At 33.5% G+C, this 20,794-nt stretch overlaps 1 protein-coding gene across 1 annotated transcript in view; it reads right to left on the bottom strand.

Annotated features, from left to right (window-relative positions):
- Nucleotides 1-20,794, bottom strand: part of sptlc2b (serine palmitoyltransferase, long chain base subunit 2b) — a 30,986-nt gene that overhangs the window by 2,721 nt on the left and 7,471 nt on the right. Inside the window, exons 4-11 of the mRNA XM_056481296.1 lie at nt 18,465-18,613; nt 16,097-16,221; nt 13,636-13,729; nt 13,181-13,286; nt 8,171-8,390; nt 6,598-6,724; nt 1,736-1,871; nt 150-279 (exon numbers count right to left, since the gene is read on the bottom strand). Of these exons, the coding sequence (XP_056337271.1) occupies nt 150-279; nt 1,736-1,871; nt 6,598-6,724; nt 8,171-8,390; nt 13,181-13,286; nt 13,636-13,729; nt 16,097-16,221; nt 18,465-18,613 (1,087 nt within the window). The remainder of the gene's footprint in view (nt 1-149; nt 280-1,735; nt 1,872-6,597; nt 6,725-8,170; nt 8,391-13,180; nt 13,287-13,635; nt 13,730-16,096; nt 16,222-18,464; nt 18,614-20,794) is intronic.

The following is a 20,794-nucleotide window of genomic DNA, read 5'->3' as shown; positions in this document are numbered from 1 at the left end:
AGACACAAAATACTAATTTTACATTTTGTAAAAAAGGGCAAAATAGGAGCTTATAAAATGAGGCAAACATAAAAGCACTCTCAAAACTCCCCCCGAACTTTTTTTTGTCATTATTAGATTTCTTTTCCTTTCTTTAATGAGATACTCACAGCATCCAGCATTTCTCTTGTGTGGGCAGCAGAAACACAGAAACGTGCTCGGGACTCAATGATGGGTGTTGCAGGAAATCCAACCACCACTGTGCCAATGTTCCTCTTCAGCATCTCCCGCCCAAATGCTCTAAACAGCAAGTATAAATAAATTGAATTCATGAAATAAAAAGAACGAACGCAAAAACTAATTTTATCATACAAGATTGGAATTAAGTATACATTATAGTGGCATGATTTTGTGAAAATATGCATATATAAGTGATATGCATGCACTAAGAGTACTGCAATGCAAATAAGCCTTGCAATATAACTTTTTCCTTAGGAAATGCTGTTTTTATTAGCTATTATTTCAAAATAATTGATTTAGGGAATGATCATATCAAAATAAACAGATAATATATATTTTTCTGTTCAAATGAAATCCAATTCAGGCTAAAATAATCAATGTGCAAACGTTTAGACTTTAAAAAACTTTGAAGGACTGAAAAACTCTAATAATTATTAGATATTCTAATATTATTTGCTTTGGCATTTTTCTCACTTGTATTTTTTCCTACCATTAGTATTTATTTTCAGCTCTTTTCTGAGGCACTAGGTTTACTTTTGGGCCTAGTCTAGCCAATAGCCTAACAGCAGCTACTAAGGATGTGGGTATAAAGATAGTAAGGGCCCATCTGATCTGAAGTCAAATTTGGATAAACAATCTATGCATGCAACACACAATGTCCTGGCACTTAAAAAAGATTTAAATGATCTCACTTATCTGCCAAATGAATATTGCATATATTATTATCATGATAACAATAATTTTTCAATATATTATGCAGTAGAGCTGCATGATATTGGAAAAAGCTGACATTGTGATATTTTGTTTTACTACGATATACAGTTGAAGTCAGAATTACTAGCCTCCCTTTGATTTTTTTTTTTCTTTTTTAAATATTTCCCAAATGATGTTTGACAGAGCAAGGGAATTTTCACAGTATGTCTGATAATATTTTTTCATCTGGAGAAAGTCTTATTTGTTTTATTTTGGCTAGAATAAAAGCAGTGAGTTAGTAAAACTATTGCGTTTAGAAATGTGCTGAAAAAAATCTCTCTGTTAAACAGAAATTGGGGAAAAAATAAACAGGTGGGCTAATAATTCTGACTTCAACTGTATATTGCGATATGAATATAATTTTTCGATATAAATAGCTAAAATATAATAAACTACAAGCATTTATAAATAAGCCAGAGCAAAAAGTAAAATTAAACAGTGTTTTATAGTTTTCTGGGCAGTATTCAAAAATAGAAATTGAACAATTAAACTTATAATAACATGGTCATCATTGTATAAACAATTGTAAACGATAATATAAAAATAATATCTTTTAATCTTTCATAAAGAATCTCATCCTGTGATGTGACTATTGCAGATTCTAACATTGCAATATTGATGCTCAAACGATATATTGTTCAGACCTATTAAGCAGTCCTAGTATAAATGCATGCATGCACACACAAATAACTTTGTCATCCTCTTGCTAGCATCACATCAAATACAATAGCCATGATTGAGTTTTACAAAAAGTGACACTGACCCGATTTTAGCTGGCATGTAAAGCATCAAGGGTACAACAGGGGAGTCATTGTTTCCATAGATAATAAAGCCCATCTCATGCAATCTCCGGCGAAAGTAGGTTGTGTTTTCTGACAGCTGACGGAGTCTTTCTTGACCTGTGAAAGAAAATACATTTATCAGTATGGCTGTATTAATTGTACTGTTAATATGATAATATTCGTACAAAGTTCTTAAAATATAATCAAATGGGTTTTTTGTGCAAAACAAAGAAACTATTGATTCTTATTGATATATGCCAAATGATGTTTAACAGAGCAAGGGAATTTTCACAGTATGTCTGATAATATTTTTTCTTCTGGAGAAAGTTTTAATTGTTTTATTTTGGCTAGAATAAAAGCTGTTTTTAATTTTATAAAAGCCATTTTAAGGTCAAAAGTATTAGCCCCTTTAAGCTTCATATTGTTTTATAGTCTACAGAAAAAAAAAAACATCATTATACAATAACTTGCCTAATTACCCTAACCTGCCTAGTTAACCTAATTAGTTAAGGCTTTAAATGTCACTTTAAGCTGTATAGAAGTGTCTTAAAAATATATAATCAAATATTATTTACTGTCATCGTGGCAAAGATAAAATAATTCAGTCATTAGAAATTAGTTATTAAAACTATTATGTTTAGAAATGTGTTGAAAAAAATCTCTACGTTAAACAGAAATTGGGGAAAAAACAAACAGGGGGCTAATAAATCAGGGGGGCTATATATTATTTTCTCTATATTAATATTATAATCTATAAAATAATAATAATAATAATAGTAATAATAATAATAGTAATAATAATAATAGTAATAATAATAATAATAATAATAATAATAATAATAATAATAATAATGTTAATAATTAAAGCAGTGGGTGTGGGGATACTCCAATTGCTAAGCGTTCGAGATAAATTATTTGTGTGGTAGCAATAAAATAAAATAAAATAAAAACAGCAGGCAATTTTTGTCATTTTGTTGTGTCATTCATAAATTTTTCATATCCAACAAGCAACATGTCAAAAAGCTCCACTGCAAACAAGCCGCCACCACAAGTTCCTGCCAGCACAGTGCAAATGAAAATCAGGAGTCTGTTTTATCTGACGCCAAAGGAATTCAAATTCACTTTGAACATGGCAGAATGATTCTCTGGGGACAGCTAGAGATATACCCTCCAGTATTAGTTTTCACTTGTTTGACATTCCATTCATAGTAAGGGGCTCCTTAAAAAAAAGGCTCTTTCTTTACAATATTCTGTATTGGGAAAAACAGACTTGAAGAGAAAATTGTCAATGATTTGTGCAGATAAATCATGAATAATAAATAATGGAATTGTCCCAAAAAAAAAAAGAAATTGTTAATTTGATTTCTGGTGGTATTTCTTCAATAGAAAATATAGTACCTGATAAGTAAATTAAAGTTCTATGAATTAAAAATGGACAATTCTTGGAATGTTGCAGTGTTGCTTTTTTTAAATAAATTGGCTTTGTAAACATTAATTAGTTTAACATTAATTAAACTCAAAGTAAGTTACTCAAAGTAATTACAAATTACTACTTGAATATTGTAATCTGATTACTAACTGCAGCATGTAAAAAGTAATCCGATTACTAATTACTTTACTTTCAAGTTAATTTGAAATCCTAAAAAGCACTACTCAAATTTGTAGCTGATTCATCAATTTAATATATACAAGCATATAAAGTAGATCATGCATTATTATTTATGAAGAAAAAAAATAATAGTCAGACTAAAACTGTACATCAATTTTCATGCTCAACAGCACACGAAGTAGATAACTGTTTACTAAGTAAGGCGTTATATCCAATCCTGATTGTGTACATTTTTTTTTACATTGTACTGATATTTTAAAAGGAATACCTGCATGTAATAACATCAGTAATTAATCTCTGTAATTACACCTTAAATCTCCGTTAAACCTACCAATCCTACCAAATCGTATTCATATCCCAACTCACTAGTACGATAAGTATTTGGCAATACAACATAAACCCAGTGTAGGAAGCCGTGATAGTGGTACAAGGCTGTTGACACCTGTGTTGACCCCCTGTCTCGAGTCTCACTGAGGAGCTATGGAAACTTAAAAGGAGAAGAGACAGCAATTTTTATTTTTTTATTTAATATTATTTATTTGATTATTTAATGACATAATTTAAGTTTGTCTGTTCTCTGCCTCCTTCTGCCTAATGGCAAGAGAGCCATCTAACCTCATTACACCCAGCAAGTACTTAGCTATTATGTACTTTCATCAAACATAATTCCAAAGACCTCTTAAAGAGCCCCTATTGTGGGTTTTTGAAAATGACCTTCCATGTAGTGTGTAACACAGCTCTAGATGAAGTGAAATATCCAGCTAAGGCTTAATTCTAAAAGTGGACCGTTTTTAAAACTATTGATTCATGTAAAAAAAAAAAAAAAAAAAAAAAAAAAAAAAAAAAAAAAGAGAGTCGACTCACAGTGGTTAGAATGAATCGTCTTCAAAACGAGCCTTTAACCGTTTCGGCGTGAAGTGGCTACAAAACATAAGCTCCGCCCAATTGTTGTACGTGCAAACTCGGGAAAATTTAAACCTGCGGCCCTGCCCACTAACCCAGCAGCAAATACAAACAGATCCTGAAGTCAGTTGAGTAAGTTTTACTATGAAGCGTGATTCGGGCGTCCGCTACGATCGGATCCTATACCAATGTTGGTGAACCGGGGGCTTGACAAACTGCGCTGGGCATTTTACTGTCTCACGCCAAGCGCTGTCGACCAATCACAACAGGCTGTCATCGGTCCAATCAGCGCAGATTAGCCTTGCGCTAAGGAGGGCTTTGGGAACAAATGAATCGCTGAATGATTTATATGGGAGTCACTGGGATAATTAGGTAAAAATAAATGCAGATTAGAAGACCATGAAAGTGTTTTTTGACCTTTCATGCATATCAGTATGTTGTTGGAGACCCAATAACCGAAATATGAGCCTTTTTAATGTATAATATGGGCTCTTTATTACAAAGTGACACTGAGGTTTCTCTGATATCCATTTCTTATAAAATATAACATAACACATTCCCTCTCCTGTACATTTGCCATCACAGTAAAGGAGTTCACTAAGTCTTCAAGATCTGTCAGCGTTCATTATCCAACGTAGAGGAAAGTCTGGCCCTCATTCTCTCACCCTAAAGCCTCACAAAGTCTTGAAGATTTTCCACATGCCGTGTGTGTTTGTGTTTAGGGTAGATGTGGTTTTCCAAACGAACACCCAGCTAAATCAATCAGGGGTGAACCTGGGTTAGCTGCCTCGAACTGTCAGCAGAGACAGGGTTAAAATGTGTAACCAATCGCTGAGTCATTCAATTTACTTTTCCTAAACAAACCTGTTTGTGCGATGATGATTAGCACTTTTCAATGCTGGGAATTTTCATGCAGTTTCTAGGAATTCAAGCATATTGACATAAATGATTCTAGTTTACTACAAGCTCACAAGCTTTGATTTCATAATCTAAACTATAATAAACTACAATATAATATGAACTGCATCTGAAAGGAGCTAAATATGATACATATGTGTGCATCTTTTTTTTTTCTTTCAGGTCAACTGCTTTCATTCATTTATTAATTTTCCTTGGCCTTGGTCTCTATTTGAAAGGTTGCCACAGTGGAATGAACCGCCAACTATTCCAGCATATGGTTTACACAGCGGATGCCTTTCCAGCTGTACAAATTCTTTCATTTGGAGCAAATTATATTTAGCTTTCTAAATACATTTTTTTTTGTATATAGTTTAAAGTCTGTTACCACCACAGTAACATCATATTATTCAATATGGAAATGTGACTGGACAAAGTTTTATTTTGTTTTTTCAAAATATAATACGACAATTTATCCTTTGTTTGTAATGTTTTAATATTCTTTTTCATCATACTTTACAGTTTAAGCAGGTCTTTTAATGGATGACTTGTGATGTAGGAGGGTTTCTTTTTCTTTCTTTGCATATGTAATATGTACATAATACGTAAAATTTTTTATAATTTTTCCTGAATATTTGTCTTCAATTAAAACTTATTTGACGAAAAATAAATAAATGATTAAATAATAATAATATTACTAATAATAATAATTGGGGGGGGGGGGGGGGGGGGGATCAGGATACTAAAACCTACAATGAAAAAACAAGACAATCTTGATAAAATTTTTATGTCTTATCACTAATAATAAAATAAATAAAAATATAATATCCCATTAACCCTACTCTTTACATTAGGTTAAAACTAAGATGATTGCTTCAGCAATATGCATATTACCAGCAAGAGAGGAGTAAATTTTCATTTCCGACAAAAGCATGTGCAAACAAAAAACATGTTTTTAGACACTTTTCTCAATTTTGCTAGAACAATAACATTCTGGTTACATAAGTGGAACCCAACATTATGAACAGCATTCTATGAGTTAATGCTGCCATCTTGTGGCTCTTTTTATGTGACATGTTCTTTAAAAGTACAATTACATGTCACTGCAGTATGCATTTCTGTACCAACATTATTTTAAATATAAACCACACAAAGATTATTCTACCCGAGTAATATTTATGAGAAACTATTTAGGAAAAAATTTCAGCAAACACTTTAGTTTAAGTAACAATTCAAATAAAATTAACTGTTTATTAGCACTTATAAACTATCACCTTATTTTACATCCCTAATTTTACCCAATACATAAACCCAACTTCTAACGATGAATAAGCATCTAAGTAGTAGTTTACTGAGCTTAAAGTCTTAGTTAATGATTTGTTAATGGCAAGAATTTTACATTCAAATAAAATGTGAGCAATTTTTAACACTCACCTAATGTGGTGCCATCCTCTCCCATAATGCACTTCATAGAAGTGATAATCTGCTGAGTGATGGGCGGAGACATTGAGGTAGCATAAACTGCACTGTGAGAATGCAAGCGAAGGTAATCGATGAGCTCCTAAAAACAAATAAAAATAGAGACAGAATTATTCTACAAAAGGAGCGGAGCTACAAACACCTACAAGTCACCCTAGCAGCAGATCTAAAACAATACTAACGTTATCTCTGTGAAAAACTGAAAATGTCAAAAGACGTAGCTCAGACAAAGGTAGTTAATGAAGACCACGGTGTTCATTGTGATATCTTCAGCAGGTACATTGTGAAAACGCCTGTTTCACACTGCACATGCATGTTTTTTTGGCATCCATGTTAACAGATTACAACTTTTTAAAACTGCACGCAGACGTTAGTGCTGAGCGTGAGCAGCGTTGAAGCAGCAGTGCTGTGATAGTTTTGGTCCTGGGTCTAGTTTTGGTCCTGCGCTGCTCACACTTAATTACAGTGACAGTGCATTGATAATAACAAAAAAAAAAAAAAACAGTAGACAGTAAAAAGTAGCAATTTTACCTAATATATATTTAGCATCCACAGATTTTTATATAGTCAATCAAATGACCTTGAATGCTTAAAAATGCAACAAATACTTATTTGGTCCCGAACTACAAAACCAAATTTAAAACAATTTTTGTATTAATTTTGCTTAAGTTGCACACTAGTTTGATCATGTATAAATATCATTATAACTATATTGTATAAATATTATTCTAACTATAGGCCTACATCATGCGATCGACGATCATGCTGATGATATCGCAAGTGATTGTCGTCTGACCGAGTGCACATTAAAAGACATGAATGACACGCCTCATTGAGCTTGAGAAGCATACAATTCTTTAGGATCTATATAACTTGTAAAATAAAGAGTTGCAGGTTAAGGAAACAGCATAGGAGGAGGTTGCCGCGGTCCTTAGTGCAGATGAAAAATAAAAAATAATTTCTTTAAATATATAGATAGATAAGTAACTAGATAGAATAGACAGATAGATTGATCTGTGCAACAGTCACCGATCGGCTGTGTGAAAGGCAAATGTCTGCTCTCCATAAGCACTGCACACGCATTGCTCATGCTCTGCTTGCGCGTGTGGAGTTAAACAGACATAAATGGCAGACGGCTGCTTCTCACTCATGGCTGATTACGCTAATAATCATGAGATCATAAATAATTGGGCATGGCTTTCCCTTGACGATGACATGTACAAACGCAGAATGCCAATCAAAGTGTTTTTATCAATTGTGATTATAAAAAGTAGAATTAAATAATCTTTACCATTAGAGGCTGGCTATATTCACAAACTGTTGCCACATAACTGTGTAAAAACTTCTAAAAATAATTTTTGCATAACTGGTCCCCATTAAGAGAAAATCCCATTTTTGTGCATTACTAATTATTGCAATCAGTGGGAAAGCATTTCTGATCAACAAATTACAGACCAGGTTTGAACAAACCAATGAGTGTGATTTATCAATTGTGGAATTTTGAATAACAGCAAAGTTGCTCACAAACCTTCTTTCCTCCAATGTATCCTCCAGCGGCACCAAAGCTCTTGGTGAAGGTGCCCATCATGATGTCAACGTCAGATGGATCCAGACCAAAGTAGTCCACCACACCTCTGCCTCTTGTTCCCAGCGCTCCGATACTGTGGGCCTCATCCAGGTACAGGTAAGCTTTGTATTTTTTCTTTAGTGCAATGATCTCAGGAAGTCGCACAATTGAGCCCTCCATGCTAAAAAGAAGATTTTAACAAGCATGGTAACATTAACTCATAGAGATCTAAAGATGACAAGTCTATTTTAGGTTATACTATAGTTTACATTGTCCTAACTATATACAGTATTTAACTACTGAGTAATATTAATTAGTTACCCTAAACCTAACCTGCATTCTAACCCTAACCATAAGTGCATGTAAGTTACACGTACATATGCATAATTAATAGTAATTGTTATGGTAACTACATGGAAAATGTGTAACAAGGACACCTTAAAATAAAGGGTAACACTTTAATTCAAGGTGATGTAGCTACACAGTGATGTAGCTTCCGTGCACTACACTAATCGCAATGAATTATACATCATTACATGTAACTAACCCTAAACCTAACACACATTCTAACCCTAATCATATAGTAAGTGAATTATTAAATAATAATATTCAGTAGTTAAATTAATAGTTACACTGTAACTACGTCAACATTATACAGCAGGGAAAAGAAGTATTGAACATGTCATGTTTTTACCAGCGAATAATATTTCTAAAGGAGCTGTTGACATGAAATTGATCTAGATTTAGGTCAAAACCCAAACAATACAAATTTTAAAATAAAATTTAAAATAAAAAAAAAATCTGGAAAAAAAAAAATCTGAAAAACTAGTTTCAATAACAATTGAGTGACTAGTTGTGCAATAACAATTTAATGACACTAGGAGAAAGCACTGAACAACTAAAATGTATTTAATACTTTATATAAAAGGCTTTTATATGGAGATGGCAGCTTAAAGATGCCTCTGATATGGAGAATGAAGTCAGAGTGCAAAAATCTTGATGGTTCTGTAGGTCTTGTCTATCAAATCTAAACTTTAATTTGTATTTTATATTGGATTCAAGTCAGGTGATTGGCTGGGCCATTTCACAGCTTGATTTTCATTCTCTGAAAGCATTTGAGTTTCCTTGGCTGTGTTTTTGGATCATTGTCTTGCTGAAATGTCCGCTCTGGTTTCATCTTCATCCTCCTGATAATGTAGATGTTGTACTGAAGCAGCAAATATTAATTTACAATAACGATGGCCAGAGGATTACTGATTACGAAGAGATTTCAGCTGCTGTCTGGGCTTTCACTGCTTTTCTACATCTCCCTTTCTTCATGTGTTCAATACTTTTTACCTGCATCATTTCATTTCATTACAGATAACTTGTGTTTTCTTTGCATATATGTAATTCTTTGGTTGTTATTAACATCCTGGGAAAATTTCACCTTTAGAAATATGTTTTCTGAGAAAAGGGTCGACATGTTCAATACTTATTTTCCCTGCTGTATCATCCTCTATTATTTAAATAAACATTTGTTTGATAAATAAGACAAGCATCGATGCAGTAAAATCGGCTACAAAAACAATCAGACAGAAATATTGATTGGACATCCTGTGACTGTTTATAGGGATATTGTACATTAACACTGCAATAAGGCTCTCTAAACTAAACTCAAAATGGGGGTCACAGTGGCGCAGTGCGTAGCGCTGTCATCTCACAGCAAGTAGGTTGCTGGTTCGAGCCCTGACTCGGGTCAGTTGGCATTTTAGTGGGAAGTTCTGCATGTTCTCCCCGTGTTCGGATGGTTGCTCAGGTTTCCCTCACAAGTCGAAAGACATGTTTTATAGGTGAATTGGATAAGCTAAATTGTCCTTAGTGTATGTGTGTATGTCCGGGTCCTTCAGGTTAGGGCTTAAGCATTGGGCTGACGACACACCTCGTGAAAATTAGATGTTACAAAACACCAACATGGTGCGGCTAAATATTAACATCGATATAAATGCCTCTGGGAGTAAGTAAACTAAACTAAACTCACAATGAAAACTACAAAGACCTTTTTTAATCTTGGGTGATTTTTATTTCTTAGGTTATAGCCATAATCTTTTCATTAAATGTAGTTAATAACTAATAAAATTCAGTTGCATTTGTAAACACTGCTGATTTTAATCTATTAACTAACATTTACTTATAAAATTTTGATGCAAATTGTTGTCTGTTGTAATTTATAATGCTTTTGCAATTTAATTTAGTTGAAAGATTTGTTTACTACGAACATGTATATGCAATAAAAAACAAACAAATGTTATTTGTTATTATACATGTTAAAAGAACCTTCTTTTGAAGATTAGGTTAATATCATTATAATACCGCATACCATAATAAAAGCTTAATCAATTAATCAATAAATTACTTCGCGTTCAGTTTGATAAACTAAGAAATTTAATCTCTGCCATTCTGTGTTGATGCCATACTAAAAGGGGACTTATTGTGCCCCAGCTAATTTTAGACCACAGATGATTTATTATTGAGTTGAACCAAAAACAGGCTGTTTTATGTGTCTTTTGTTTATGTAAATGAGCTGCTGCTTCTGCTCCTTTCCAGATGAAGGCATCTTAAAGGCATACAGTTCATATCTGGCTCACACTCATGTCACATTACATTCCTTAATCATTATTAAAGGTTATTATCGGCATGCTTTTTAAAGCCTTGTCAGCTTGATATTTTCTGATGGTACATATCTGAACAAAGTGAAAGTCATCAGTCAGATACAGCATATCTTGAGAGTATTAAACTTCTCGGTAACCTCTTGAAAAGGTCTTTATCATCCTATTGTTCTTAAAACTGCACCAGGTTTTATTACGAACAAAGTTTACATTAACAAGGTATGCAAACTAGACTCCCTTTGAATACGCTTTGCACAAGCCACATCAGGTTCCTGCTCAACAGTGGTGGGAAAAGTACTTAAAAAAATCATACTTGAGTAAAAGTACCATTACTAGACAAAAATAAATAAATAAATAGTGCGAGTAAAGGTATGTGTTTTAAATACTAGTCAAAGCATGAGTAAAAAGTAGTTCTTCTAAAGTTTGTTACAGTATTTATTATTCAACACCGATAAAATTTTACATTTCCAAACAAACAATTCCTTCATGATGTCCCAAAAGAAATTAAGTTAACTTAATTGTTTTTACAAATTTAAGTAGATGGAACATAAAATAATTAAGTTTTCCCAAACAGAATTTAGTTTCAACTCATTTTAAGTAAGTAGTTTGAACAAGCAGCAAAAGTCAAATGTGAGATTAATTTAATGTGAGAACACATTGCATTAATATATGAACTTATAATAAGCTGACAGACAGCAGGTTGATGTGTTGCATGTGTAGCGAAATCTGTGTAACCAAAGGGGCAAAAATCTAGGTGTTATTTAGGGCTGCACAATATTATAAAAATCTGATATTGCGATATTTAGTTTTTTTTTTTTTGCAATATTTATTGCGATATGAATATAATTATTTCACCAGATGACTTGAATAGCTCAGTTTGGAAAGAACTCAATTTTATATTGACTGGGATGATTTTGTAGACCAGAAAATCTGCATAAATCAAATTTTATTATTATTTTATTTTTTTTTTTTTGTGAGTATTTGAGCACAAGATGAATAATCAAATGTAAGCAAATAAAACTGCATAGTCTTCATTGTATAAAAGTTAAATGCATGGTTTAACTAAATCATTCTGAATCATGGTTAGAATTTCTTGTACACAAATTATTTAAATGCACTTGAAATCTTCAGTCACAGACCTTAAAACAAAGCACTCTTTAACTCAATAAGGTTAAACTGTACGATCACGCAACAATATGGTTCTTGGTCAGCTATCCTTCCACTCAAACTTCCTGAAGGAAGAATAAACTGAAGCTCAACTTGACATTGCAGATCCTGCGATGTAACTATTGTAAATGATCACATTGTGATATTGATGCTAAAACTATATATTGTGCAGCACTACTGTTAATGCTTAAGTTATGCATTCAAAACCCTGATTAACAAGTTACTAACAAGTTTGGCACTGCAAACAAAACTGCAAACACGTGCAATTTTCTGTAGTGCATTAGTTTTTGTTTAAGGCTATACAGTTATAGGTATCCTTTTTCATGTTATCAGTGGCATGCAATCTAAACAGTCTAAAAAAAGTTATAAAAAAAAAACAGTTGTTTGGTTGTTGCGTGTAATGATTTGGTATCTCCTTGGACACTTAATGTGCTTGTTTGCTGCATTTATGAAGCATTCTTGTCTTGAGGTCAGTCAGTCTTATGTGATTTTCTATGCGTGATTTTATCAGATGAAAATTATTCTATGTAGCTAATCCCGAAAATAAATAAATAAACTTTTATAGTAGTGAATGCAAGTTCAGGGTTTCTACAGGTTTCATCAAGTCAAATTTAAGACTTTTTAGGACCTTTTTAAGACCATTATGAATGAAATTTCAGACATACACAAAGCTAAATGCTACGGAATTTTTATAATGGCAAAGTTTAAACAACCATTAAAAACAAATGTTATTGTAAGGCAGTTACATTAATAAAAAAAATCAATTCAATTCACCTTTATTTGTATACCGCTTTTACAATGTAGATTGTGTCAAAGCAGCTTCACATGAAAGATCATAGTAAATTGAATCAGTGTCAGTTCAGCTCTTTTGTCAAAACTTCTATTGAGATGTAATGTTAGTGATTGGATAGGTCTTGGCCTGATTGGGTAGCTTTACATGGAATAGGAAAATTAAGACCTATTTAAAATTAATTAAGACTTACAACACAATATTTCAGTGAATTTAAGACTTAAGGCCTAAACAAAATGTAGTCAAAATAAAAAATTTTATAACTACTTTGTAAAGTTCAATTCTGCCGTTCAAACTGCTGTTCAAGTCTGAATATACTTGGTTCAAGTTTGAGTCACTTGGTGAAAAAAAAACTTTCTGCTGTACCTGTAAATGCCTTCAACAACAATAAGGATCTTCTTCCAGGGTCGGTGGGTTCTAGGTTGTCCGTGCACAATGGCATCCCGGAGCATCTTCTCCAGGCTCTGCATATCTTAGAGTAAAGGATAGAAAACAATACATGTTACCATGTATACAAACTCCTTATTATGGATCCTTTAAGAGAGTAAATCGCATTTTTCCCTCCAAGGTTAAGATCATGATTTACTTTAATGGCAAATTACCAATTCAGGTACATGAACCATCTAAGATTCATTTATTTAGCAAACAAAAGCGTTCACTAAAGAGGGAGTTTCGGTTTAATCTGCCACTTGGTGGGATGCTCACCGAAATCTCACAATCATCAACAGTCCTGTATATTAAAAAATAATATTATCTGCTTGTTTTGTTGATATAGTTTATTTTTACTTTCAGTGTGGGCAACAAAATTAGAATGAACTTACTGTTGTGTTTGAATACACGAATGGTAGAGCCAGAAAGACGGGCACCCAGAACCAGAGATGCATGATTGAGCTCATCACTTATGATCAGACAACCCTATGAGACACAAACATAAACATTCAAAAAAGCAAGAATGCACATGCATAATGGTAAAAATCCAGAGTATTGACCTGAAAAGATACACATTTTATTAAATATATAGTTGAAGTTAAAATGATTAGCCCTCCTACAATTATTTTTTTCCCTTTTTGTTTAACAAAGCAAGTAATTTTCACAGCATTTCATATTTTTTTTTCTTTAGGAGAAAGTGTTATTTGTTTTATTTTGGCTAGAATAAATGCAGCATTAAATTTTTTTAAACAATTTCAGATTCAATATTATTAGCTGCATTAAGCAATATTTTTTTTCAGATTGTCTACAGAACAAACCATCGTTATACAATGATTTGCCTAATTACCCTATCTTGCCCAGTAAAGTCTTTAAATTGCACTTTAAGCTGAATACTACTATCTTTAAAAATTATAGTCGCATCCATCAGCCTGTCATACTAAGCAGAGCAAAGATGGTTGACTCTCCGCCACAACATGGCGAGAGACCGCATAATAAGGCCCTTAGAGGAAAAAAAACTTAGTGTAATATCAAACTACAACTTATCAAATCATTATAAAACAGCTAAGTGACATTCTAAGTCGATCTCTCTCTTTTGTATGTTGTAGTGCTATATTTGTACCATAGTAATCTGCTAGTGTTTTGTGCTTTGCTTTGGCTTTTTCTGGGTTAATTATTGTGAAATCCCGATTGCAACAGAAATATTGGGAAATGTCTCATGACTGATGGCATATTATGCTGTTCAGCCTTACTGTGCGTGCACACCGAAAGCGGTGAGCATGTCCAAGGTCGCTCTGGCCACCCTGGCGACAATGCTGTCTGCCTTCAGCTCCGGCGACGAGAGCGTCAAAATTCGCTACATTGATCTCATACTTAAAGGGGCCATTGCAGCATATCAGTTACATTCCTGCATAAAACATGCTTTCTAGCGTGAAAATGTTGTGCACTTCTTATCAAATTCATTTAACAACGGAAGATCAAGTTGCATGTGGTGTGGCTTTGCTCCACTTAATTATCCAATATGTCCATATGTCTGAAATATCCTGAAGCAGCAATACTGTTTTGTACTGTCGTATGAGATTGCCGCGTTTTTAAAGATAAATATATATAACATTAATGCACATCAGTAACTTATTTAATGCATGTTCCTATAAGAAAACATAGTAAATAATTGGAAATTCGGTGACCGCACTAATCAAACCCTTGGGAACAACTGTGGTCGGAACCAAAGTTCACAGGTCTGTGTTCTCTGAACTCCTCTCAAGCGGTGGACTTCTTCATTCTGATTGCTTGCTGCAGAACCGCGTCATAGCTCATTACCATAAAGTTGACTTGATTTCAACTCTCCTCGACGTCCACACCGGCGAAGATGCGCTGCGATGCTCCTCGCCACTTATCGCCGCGGGCTCTCATTGAAAATAGATGACTTCCGGCTACTTTGACGCACTCGCCGCTTTCGGTGTGAACGTACGGTTATCCTAAAATGTGAGCAAAATGACCTGTTTTGTCATCACTTTAGAAATTATGCTAGAGAATCATTTAAATACTAGCTCTAAAGTGACATTTGTGAAGTAGCACAATAGTTTCTGGTGTTCTGAGGTCAGCTGCAGATGTGAATAAATGACGGAAAAAAGAAGTTCCTCATACAAAAATTTTTTTAGACTCTCCATGTTTTTTCTTTTTTTATATACATTTTTATAGAACTGTTGTATAAACAAAATATCACACTCGTAGCAGTGCGTGCATCCCACCAGTGCCGATATACAGCTATATCGCACTGCTTCTTGTGTGATATTGCTCATGTATATCGGATGGTAAAAAATATGATCATATTTCAATAACTCCAATCCACTGCAGAAATATCTTGTTATGATACTTTACATTTTGGCCGTTATTTTACATACTTTACAAAACCATTCTTTGTTCATGTTTATCTTACATTTTTAAAGAAAAGATTCAAAATGAGTGTGGACTTTTGAAGTGCAGAACAGTATCTTTTTCCCTGACTGACCAGGATTTACAGGATTACAGGGGGAAGGTTGTTCAATTTTGTTTTTGCCAGGTCAACAAGTAGGAATGTTATTCAAAATGATCAAATCTATTGTGAAAGAATCCAGGAATGTGTGTACCAATCCTAAAAGCATGAAGTATATTACATAACTCAGTTATGACTCATTTCCTTTACGAAAAAAATAAATGTAAAAAGAATAGATATGAGCACTAGAAGTATTTCAATAAAAGAAAAACAGTACTCCTGTGCCTCAATGTACCTTCCTTCTATGTTGTTTTGATGTGAACAGGACATTCTTAGCATTCCATTTGACTTAATGTTTGATACTATAGTTAAACACTCACTTTTCCTGTGAGTGCAGGAATATTCATGGAGTTTGTAGCAAAGCCCATTCCAAACACCATGGATGACTCCACTCCAAGAAACCTGGCCACCAGCTTCTCCAACTCCTCGTGCTTGTCAAGATTTCCTGTGAGAGATGATAGATTATATAAATTAAATTATTTTATTTTAAAGATATATCCAGACATACTCCAAAATTTTTATTTTTTATTTTATTTTATTCATCAATCTTAAACTGTTTTGGCACAATCTACATTGTATAAAAAGCACATTACAAAGAAGCCAACTATCTATGTCAACTTATACAATTTGTGTACAGCACAATGGTCAACAACTGTTGCTATATTGTGCTTTATAAAGTAAAGTAAAGTTTATGTTATCGATTTTTGAAGTTGCTTGCAATGGCTGCTTAGACTGTTGACTGGCAGAATTATTGGAATTTTATTATATATATATATATATATTTTTTAATTGTGTAGAAACCTTCCTAAAAGTGATCGTACACAGATTAAATTCATTTTTATTTATTAACGACCATGGCTCATATGGTGATTTAAAGTGCTTCAATTAAGTCAATATTTAATTAACCCTTTCACAAGTGGGTTTCCCAGCTGACCCTCCTGCATGAGTTTTTTTTTTGTAACCGTTACTTAGAATCCATTGCATTCTAAATTCCCATGGCGATGCATCAAGTTTATCACATGACCCACCAGCCCCAATAATCAATGTATGTATTGTATTTTGTTTCTTTTTCCCCTTTTCTGTAAATATTTACAAATGTTCTTATTACATTGTGAAATTTCTGATACTCCGATTCTCAGATATGTGATAGAACATATATTTTGTCTTTTAAACTTCTTAATATTGATTGTATTATCTGTTATATGATGGGTAATGGGCACCGCCGTTGTTGCTAGAAGGAATACAGCTGCGATCGGAAATTAACCAGAAGTATTTATATTATTTATTAAATTACGCATTAATTGAATTTTATTAGCTAGATGGGATCCAGCTAAGGATATTCACATCAATATAGCATAATTTTTGTGACACTATACCACAAATAATATTTTTACATTATCGTGAGGGTTGAGTTTAGGGTTGAGGTAGGGGTAGACGCTAATAAAATACAATTAATGTTGTAATGTGTAATTAATTGCGTAATTATTCTCATTGATCACAGCTATATCCCTTCCAGCAACAACTTACGAAATGCAGCAGTATCCCTTCTAGCAACAGCCGCAGGAGAGATCCAAGCTGCTGGAGTTACGTCATGTTTATTTACAATTTTCTGCCGAAATACATGAAGGTAAGCAACTGTTTATCTGGTAGAGGAATAGAGAAAATATTCTAATAACATAAACAGTCTGTATCTCTGAACAAAGCACATTGTCTATTTATATTGAATAATAAATATTGCTGTCTCCATAGACATCAGTGTGTATTTTACAAACCTTAAATGGTATGTTATGCTTGTAATTTTGTGTTTTTGAATGTCTAAAACCCAAAATAAATGTTATTTGTTTGAAAACACAGATAAATTGTGATTTATGACAAGCGCTGTGCAGCTCTTTCTGTACCTTAGCGTGCACAGTTTTAGCAGTTGACGAAGTGCACTCTAAACGATCTAATCACACTGGTGTGATCGTATGCTTCAGGGACCAGCCTAGGCTGATCACTCCAGTGTAATTGTACACGTGAAAGGGTTAAATATATTTACTTAAAGCTGCATAAATTCTCCCGTCAGGTTTGCTTTTTATACATCCTAACTTTTGTGAAGGAAGTGGCATACCCAAAGTGGCAAGACCCCAGCCCTTTTCTTTTGCTGAATTTGTTCTCCATTGTGTGTTTGGAAATAAGTATGACTTCTTGTAATTTTATTTCCTCTAATTATAGGTTAGTTGTTTTCAGTTTTTTAGAATGATTTGTTTGTCATTTTTGTCTCTCTAAAGTTCTGATAATTAAAATTTAGAACTGGTTTCTGAATTAAAGTTATTAATTAAAGTTTTAAACTTTACAGTAATTAAACTTTTACGCATTTAATATAATTCTTGCATTTTTGACTACCTCTCTACATGGTAGAAAACAGTTAAGATTAAAGCTCTTAGACTCCATTTACAGGTGTATCTAGCATCACCCACTTGCAAAAACAAAAACTGAAGTGTAATGTATAAACAAAAGCAGTGTGAGGGTGGAAAATTCTCACCACAAAGCACATTTAAGGTCAAATCTTGATTAATATCATGAGAGGCCTTGAATGTGGTCCTTTACAAATGATCCCACATTACCCAACAAGTGTCACAGAATTGTTTGGCCCTTTACACTAGAAATGCAATGGCAGTAAAGGCTGAAAGAGTAAGTATTTATTACCTATCTCCTGTCTGGTGCTGCTCACCCCGACTCCATATTTTACAGTGCTGTAAGAGGCAGCATCAGCACATGTGCCAGAATTCTCAGCAAAACCAAGGTAGTTATAAGAGCCCATATTGATAACATCACTCAGAAACTTCCCAGTGTGCCTGTAAGAAAAAACAAAAGGGAAAATAACACAGATTAATCCCAACATCTAATGAATTTTTTGAAATACTAATACACATTTCACACTTCACCATTAAAATGAGAATATATGGCATCTAAAACATCTTATTGATCCTAATTGTGACCGACCTTCAAAATTTAAATGATATTGTGCTCCCAGTCCTCTTTTCAAAAGAGAGCGGAGCTACAAATGTCTATGTGTCAGCATAGTGGCATATTCAAAAACAAAACGTCATATGCCAATATGGAAGAAAGTCACTAATGTACGGGACTAATGTACGGGACTAATGTACAAACGGAGAAATGTCAATCAAGGTAGTTCTGTAGTTTTTATGAAGCATTTAAAAAATAAAATTAAGAATTTTTTACCATTAGAAGCTGGTTATATTCACTGACTGTTGTCACACAACTGTTTAAACTCTCCCCCTCATAAAAGTAATTTTTGCAAAATAGGTCTACTTTAAAATGTTAAATTATTCTCTTTTGTTCACCAAGGTTGGTTTATTTGATCAAAAATACAGCAAAAATACTATTCTGTGACATATTAATATAATCAGAAATAATTATTTTTTCCTTCAAAAAAAAACCTTTACAGCTGTCGAATCTGAAATCTAACAAAAGTAAATCAATGTAAAGATAGATGGATCTCAGCTGCATGAAAACAGATTCAAAATCCCCTTAAATAGATTAAAAGTGAAATGCAAATTCAGGATATTTAATGCTAGACTTTCTTTTCATGCATCCCATTTTTCATGCCCCACATTAGTTAAAAATTCAAGTTTGTTTATATTCTTAGAAAAAAGCAATCATAACTCAGACAAAAAAAGTAGCACCTCAATTACACAAGGTATGAAAGCTCCTCATTTACTTTGAATGGAGTGATGTCAATCGTCAAGTCATGTAGGGTTTGTTGGTTGCTTGTGGCCTTTTCAAGCACAGACACAAGCATCATCCAATCAGATTTTATCATTTTATGCAATTATGCTAGCGTAAATGCTAGCCAATCATGTTTGTGCAATGTCAAAATGGAGTAAAGTCTTATTACTGCTCAGAATCACAATTAGAAAGAGCTTTATTGCCAGGTATGTTTACACATACAAGGAATTTGTTTTCGGGAAAGCAGTTTCCACAGTGCAACAGAATGACAATGACAGGACAAAAACACAGATAATAAAGGAATTAAAAAAATAAAATTAAATAAAAATAAATAAATAAAAATTATAATATACAATGTATGTACAGTATATTATTATATGTGTAGCTAAATTATGTGCTAATTGAAATGTTAACTATTTGTGTTAATAAATCAAAAAAGTGAATTTCTGTATGAATAATGTTTGTTCCGCAATTATTATCAAGTGTCTGAATCTGCTCCTGTGTCTGGCTGGTGCACAAATTTTATAAATCAGCACTCTGGTGCGTTATGTTACAATTTTACATACATAGTTGAACTCATACTGGAGAGACCAAGTCTGGAAAGTAGTGGTTGGTGATTCTGGCATATATTGTGGCATGTGATTGGCTGTGGTCACTATGATAATCACATCAGCGTGAAGCTTCAAACTCCCTCTGTTTCTGTTAATGCCAACACCCCATGTGAATGGTGAAAGTATTACTTTAAATGCATTATGCTCCTTAAAGGGGTGGTCCAGAATGTAATTTTAAGGCTTGGTTGTGTTTATAAAATGCAAAGCAATGTGTACTAATGTTTCACTTGAAGGAATCATATTATTTTTTTATAAATCTCACTTTGATTATATACAGCTACTCAGCTAACATGAAAACTACTGTCATGTTTCCTATTTCCTCTGAAAGGCCCGGCCTCAAGAGGCTCTGATTGGGTCATCTGTCAAAATGTGCTGCGATTCGATGGGCTAAACGTCACGCCCATACAAGCACACGCTTTTGTGCTGTGTATTTTTTTTGTATCTTTTGTGTGTCAGTCAACCTCATGCCCGCTCTCTAAAATAAAATCTGACAAGTGTAAATGTAACGAGTGAAAATGGGGTGCGGCTCCTTTAAGAGAGATTGCCATTTTGACAGAGGAATAAAGCACAAGATGTGGGATGCGACCTGTGTGAGGCTTGATTTATTTTTCTGCTGCTACACGAGTTAGGTGAGCTCTCCTGTATTTTTTTTAACTCAATGCGTTACACGACGTC

The sequence above is a fragment of the Danio aesculapii genome, chromosome 20, assembly GCF_903798145.1.
Source record: "Danio aesculapii chromosome 20, fDanAes4.1, whole genome shotgun sequence".
In the NCBI taxonomy this organism is placed as follows: Eukaryota; Metazoa; Chordata; class Actinopteri; order Cypriniformes; family Danionidae; genus Danio; species Danio aesculapii.
This window is presented reverse-complemented; position numbering and strand designations above follow the sequence as displayed.